At 40.9% G+C, this 5,997-nt stretch overlaps 1 protein-coding gene across 1 annotated transcript; it reads left to right on the plus strand.

The window, feature by feature from the left end:
• Window positions 1–4,877: 4,877 nt before the first annotated feature.
• LOC101693566 (40S ribosomal protein S24-like) lies at window positions 4,878–5,399 on the plus strand. The gene has a single exon (XM_045066011.1). It carries the CDS (start codon window positions 4,905–4,907, stop codon window positions 5,295–5,297), a length of 393 nt encoding a protein of 130 aa, XP_044921946.1. The 5' UTR covers window positions 4,878–4,904; the 3' UTR covers window positions 5,298–5,399.
• Window positions 5,400–5,997: the final 598 nt, after the last annotated feature.

The raw sequence follows: 5,997 nt of genomic DNA on the forward strand, positions 1-5,997 counted from the left end.
TAATCAATTACAGGATTCAGAAGATGTTTAAACATCTTCTCAGTATGTTCCAAAGTACAGTAAACATCTGGCTTAATCACACACCAACTATAGATAGGCCTTCCTATCTGTAAAGCTTTTTTTCTTTCAAAAATAAAATAAAATATAATATAATAATAAAATAAATAAAAAGACCATAGATTTGGAAGCAAAGAGACTTGGTTTTAAAACTGGGATAAGCCATTAACAGTGGGTGTTTGGTCAGGTTATTTAACCTCACTGCAGAGGTTCCTCAAGTGAAAGTGAGTTAAAATCAGAGAAGCTACTACCGTCAGGGAGGAGTAGCATCTGGTACTCTTTTTTTTTTTTAATATTTTATTTGTTTATTTGACAGCTAGAGAGAGAGCACAAGTAAGCAGAGTGGCAGGGAGAGGGGCAGAGAGAGAAGCAGGCTCTCTGCTGAGAGCCTGACGCGGGGCTCGATCCCAGGACCCCGGAATCATGACCCGAGCCGAAGGCAGCCTCTCAACCAACTGAGCCACCCGGGCGCCCCAGCATCTCGTACTCTTAACATAACTTCCCCATCCAGCTCTGTCATTCAAAGGGATCAGAGTTCTTAGCTGCACAGTCACCAGCGTCTCCGTTCGTGACCTCCATAATTTGTCCTCTTAAAGCAACAAAACAGAAGTTGCAAATGATCGTACAACCAAAAGCCAATAAAACTCATCCTGGCTTCCAGATAAGAAACAGACCTTCTGGTTTGTCCCTTTAAGAAATGAGAATTCTGGGGCGCCGGGTGGCTCCCTCGGTTAAGCTGATGCCTTCTGCTCCGGTCAGGATTCTGGGATCCTTGGACTGAGCCCCGCATGGGTCAGGGCTGCTTCTCCCTCTCGTTCTTCCACTCCTCCCTGCTTACATTCTCTCTCTGTCTCTCTCTCAAATAAACAAATTAATCTTGAAAAAAGAAGAAGAAGAAGAAGAAGAAGAAGGAGGAGGAGGAGGAGGAGGAGGAGGAGGAGGAGAGAGAAATCAGAATTCTGGATCCACCACACAGCCAAAAATAAAATAAAAACTCAACAGCAGCGCGCTCCTATCAGAGAGGCTTACTGCTTTCACCCAATTCATCATTCTGTGGGACAAATCAGCATCACGATAGCACGTTTCAAATTAATTAAAAGACATTTCTTTCCATCCAAGGTATAATCAAGGCAATTTACTTCCAAACATAATCAAGAAATTATGTAAAGGAAGATTAACCATATGAGGAATTTTTTCATGTATGAAGTTAATTGATTTTCATATTTTTTTTAATGTTTCCAATAAGGATTCCGAAAGACTGGGTTTTCTAAAATGTCTCAACTCAGCGGAGTTTTGAAATACTTCTCCAAAGGAGATGACACTTTTTGCCAAAAAGTGCTCCCAGGCTGTGGAGGACACTGGGGCACTTAGTGCGTTTGTCACGGACCTGCTGCTACATTCAGGGTTCCTGGAACTCTTGGTCAGTATTCCTTCTGAACATGCCGAAAGGGGCAGGAAGAACAATGAAAACATATCCTCTCAGGAAAGCTTGGAGCAACGCATCTGTACCATCCAGGTGGAGGCGAGACCCTTAGCAGCTCTTAGAATGGGAGAAGAACCAGGGATGAAAGAGGCTAGCCGTGTTTGCTCATCTCTGATTTTCCGGGGCAGAAAAACAAAACTGTTCACCTGCAATTATCAGGAGGACTGGTACCCTCTGCCAAGAGCCAAATAAGAGCTTTATTTAGACAGCAGACACAACTGTCATGACAATGGGGATTTGAAAAGGTTTCCCTGGTCCCAAATCTCTAGCTAGCATTTCCATAACCCCTTAAATTTACTTCTGAGTCACTCTAGGGAAGCCCTCTCTGACCCAAATATTGTGGGAGGGCAACATTACAGGACCATGAACAGTCTTCATGCATGTTTGCCCGGTATCCTGACAATTAAGCATCCCTTTTATTATAGCTTCTACACACCTCTGTGGAGTCCATGTACCGAAGGAGCTTGCCAATCAAACTAATAGCATTTATTAACAATTTCTCTGTTCCCTATGTTTTTTAACTAATACAGGACAAAGAAAATGGCAGTGTAAGCTATGGTCAGCACAGAGCTACCAACATCACTACAGTGATTTGATGTAATCCCAACCAAAATCCAGAAAGAGCAGTTTAGAGACAAAATTCTTGAGCCAGAGCACCTGGACTAGAATCCCAGTTCTGTCACTTGCCAACTGTGTGACTTTGGGATAGTTACACAACCTCCCTGTGCCTCAATTTTCTCATCTGTAAGCTGCTAGTAATAATAGTACCAACCAATAGGGTTGTTAGACTAAATGTGTTAATATGAAGAACTTATAACACTGAAACATAGTAAATGCTAATTTATGGTAGCTCTAAATTTTTTTTAAACAAACTTATTTCTCAAAATATCTCCAGGAAATGCTCCTAGAAACTTATGTTCCTGGATATTTGGATCTCGTGAATGACTTTACATAGAGGCCTTTTAAAAATTCACCTTGGGGTACCTGGATGGCACAGTCAGTTAGGTGTCAGACTCTTGATGTCAGCTCAGGGTTGTGACCTCCGTGTCCTGAGATTAAGGTTGTGAGATCAAGGCTGTGAGATCAAGTCCTGTGACAGGCTCAGCACTTAGCATGGACTCTGCTTGAGTTCTCTCTCCTTCTTCCTCGGTGCCCCCTGCTCGAGCATGTGGACTTGCTCTCTCTCTCAAATAAACAAATAAATCTTTTAAACACTTTAAAAAAATAAGTAATTCATCTTGTTTTCACATGACTCTCACCAGTGTAATTAATCATACCATTAACACCATCTCTCTGCCCCAGGTGAGATGAAAACAAATACAAGTTATCTGCAGCAGACTGTTTCAGTAACACTGATCTAGATCTTTTAAAATGACTATTTCTTCATTCAATAATGTTCCCCCCATTTTATTTGGAAACTCAAGATATGACCTTTTGTCTGATAGAAGACATGCAGTTGGAAGAGAGAGCAGTAATAGAAGAGCAGGAAAAGTCCATTGGTTCCAACAGATTTCTGGGGGAAATAGGTCAAAATGTCCTAACTGCTAAACTATGTTACTATGCCCAGAGAAAATGAAGTATCCAGTAATCTTGGCATAAAGAAAGATCTCTGAAATTGACAGTGGCCTGATCTTTCTAAGTGCTGATATGGATAAGTATCCAGAAGATGAGACAGCTGGGCTGTGCAATCCCCATGCCAGCCAAGCTTAGGGCCACAAGCACTTGGGAACAGACTCTGTAGACAGACACCCCCTGCTTCCATCAGTTTCCAATACTGGCTCTGTGACCTTTTTCTTTTTTTTTCCCCTGGCTCTTTATTCTTAAGAAGCCACTCTGTGGCATGATTTCCTCATTTTTAAATTAGAGAAAATACCTGCACCTACTTTATAGGATTTTATAAGGATTAAATGACTTAATTATGTAAAGCTCCTAGAACAGTGCCTGACACAGACTGTGTTACCTAAGTCTAAACTATTATATTTATTTAAAAAAAATACAAATTCCTAGGTTTCACCCCAGTTCTAGTGAATCTGAATCTGCCATTCTCCCCTGAGTGATTCTGATGTGGAACAGCTTTGGGAACTACTGATTGGTGACTTTATTATTATTTTAAATGAAAATATCATTTGGTTATTTCATTTAAAATATCTCCAAATGGGGGATGCCTGGGTTGCTGAGTCCATTAAGTGGTTGCCTTTGGCTCACGCCATGATCTCGGGGTCCTGGAAGTGAGCCCCACATCAGGCTCCCTGCAGGGAGCCTGCTTCTTCCTCTCCCATTCCCCCTGCTTGTGCTCACTTTCTCTCTCTCTCTCTTTCTGTCAAATAAATAGATTTTAAAAATCTTTTAAAAAATAAAATATCTCTAAACAGGTCAAAAGTTACAAACTTCCAGTTGTAAGATAAGTAAGTCATGGGAATGTAACGTACAGCATAGTTACTATAGCAAATAATACTGTGTTGCCTATTTGAAATTTGCTGAGACAGTAGATCTTAAAAGTTCTTGTCCCAAGAAAAACATTGTAACTCTGTATGGTGATGGATATTAACTAGACTTACTGAGGTGGTCATTTCACAACATATACAAATATCAAATCATCACTTTATATACCTGAAACTAATGATATATGTCCATTTTACCTCAATTAAAAACATTTAAAGAAACAAGCCATTTAACAGGAAGAAGGAAAAAAAAATATCTCCCAATGGCCCAGAAACAGAAATATGAAACAGTTTGATGGATCTAGACCTGCAGTTCTAAACTGAGATCAACTTTGCCCACCCCACCTTGCCCAGCCAGGGCACTCTTGTCAGTTTTCAGAGAATGGTGCCTGTCGTAATTGGAAGGGGAGCGCTCCTGGCACCTAGTGGATAAAAGCCAGAGATGCTGCTGAACATCTGACATACAATGCATCAGACAGCCCCAAAATGTCAATAGAGCTAAGATTTGGAGAAACCCTGATTTGAACCAATGCTTCTCAAACGTTTCTGTAACATACAAATTACCTGGAGATCTCATTAAAGTATATATTTTGACTCTAGAGATTTAGGGCGAGGCCTGAGAGTCTGCTTTCCTAACAAGCATCACTGGAGAGCCTGTTAGGGTAATCTCAAGTCCCACCCCAGATCTGTTAGCTCAGCATCCATATTGTCACAGTTTCTCTAGAGGACTTGCATGCACAAGAGAGTTCGAGAAACATTGCTCAAAAAAATCTAATCAGATTCATACTCATCACCAAAGAGAAAAGCTATTTTTCAGACATTGACAAAGAGTAAGATTGAACCTTATTCTCCAGGCGATTTTTCTTTCATTTAAAAATGATGTAGAACTGTCCTCTCTGGCTGCTTGAAGCTCGGCCGCCATCATGAACGACACAGAAACTATCCGGACCAGGAAGTTCATGACCAACCGACTACTTCAGCGCAAACAAATGGTTATTGATGTCCTTCATCCTGGAAAGGCAACAGTACCTAAGACAGAAATTCGGGAAAAACTAGCCAAAATGTACAAGACCACACCAGATGTCATATTTGTATTTGGATTCAGAACCCATTTTGGTGGTGGCAAGACAACTGGCTTTGGCATGATTTATGATTCCTTGGATTATGCAAAGAAAAATGAACCCAAACATAGACTTGCAAGACATGGTCTGTATGAGAAGAAAAAGACCTCAAGAAAACAGCGAAAAGAACGCAAGAACAGAATGAAGAAAGTCAGGGGGACTGCGAAAGCCAATGTTGGTGCTGGCAAAAAGTGAGCTGGAGATTGGACAACAGAAGGAGTAAAGATGCTGCAGTGGCTTTATCTTTGGTGATTGTGCAGATTTTTCATGAGAGGATTAATAAACTAAGAATGTTAATGTGAAAAAAAAATGATGTAGAACTGTGGGCATCTCAAGAGATGAGTCCCTGTGTTGGGACATTCAGAGTAGGGCTTAGTCAAAGCTCCCCTCCACCCCAGATTGTAGGGGCATCCTGGAAAACTGAAGGAGAGAGAGGCAAGGAAGGAAAGAAGGGGGAAAGGAAAGAAGGGAGGAAGGAGAAAATAAAAGAAAGAAGGAGAGAGAAGTAGGAAAAGAAAAAGAGAAAAAAAAAGAGAAAAAAAGGAAAGGTAGGGATAGAGGAGGAAGAAAGAAAGGAGGAAGGAAAAGAAAATGAGACCTCAGGGTTTGGGAGATGCCCCACACAAGATTAAACAGAAAAAAGTTTTCTTTACTGCAGGACTTCTCAGAGCCTTTAATGTTCTAATGTGTGATTTGACATTCCAATGAATGTGTTTTAAACGTTTGATCATAGAAGCTTTTCACTGTAGAGTACGTCAAGTACTTGAGGAACTCACTACTACTTACCTGAGCATGGAAAGGACTGCCATGTCCTCTTCCTGGACCACTCAACTCCTAGGTACTTTGTACCCCTTAGAAATCAGAAGAGACACTAATAATAAAAATAACAGCCCCC

Source organism: Mustela putorius, unplaced genomic scaffold, assembly GCF_011764305.1.
Source record: "Mustela putorius furo isolate JIRA1106 unplaced genomic scaffold, ASM1176430v1.1 tig00003859_pilon_pilon_pilon, whole genome shotgun sequence".
Classification (NCBI taxonomy): Eukaryota; Metazoa; Chordata; class Mammalia; order Carnivora; family Mustelidae; genus Mustela; species Mustela putorius.

What these genes read in the sequence shown, in the direction of transcription:
- LOC101693566 (XM_045066011.1), top strand. Translation starts at nt 4,905, where the DNA reads ATGAACGACACAGAAACTATCCGGACCAGGAAGTTCATGACCAACCGA.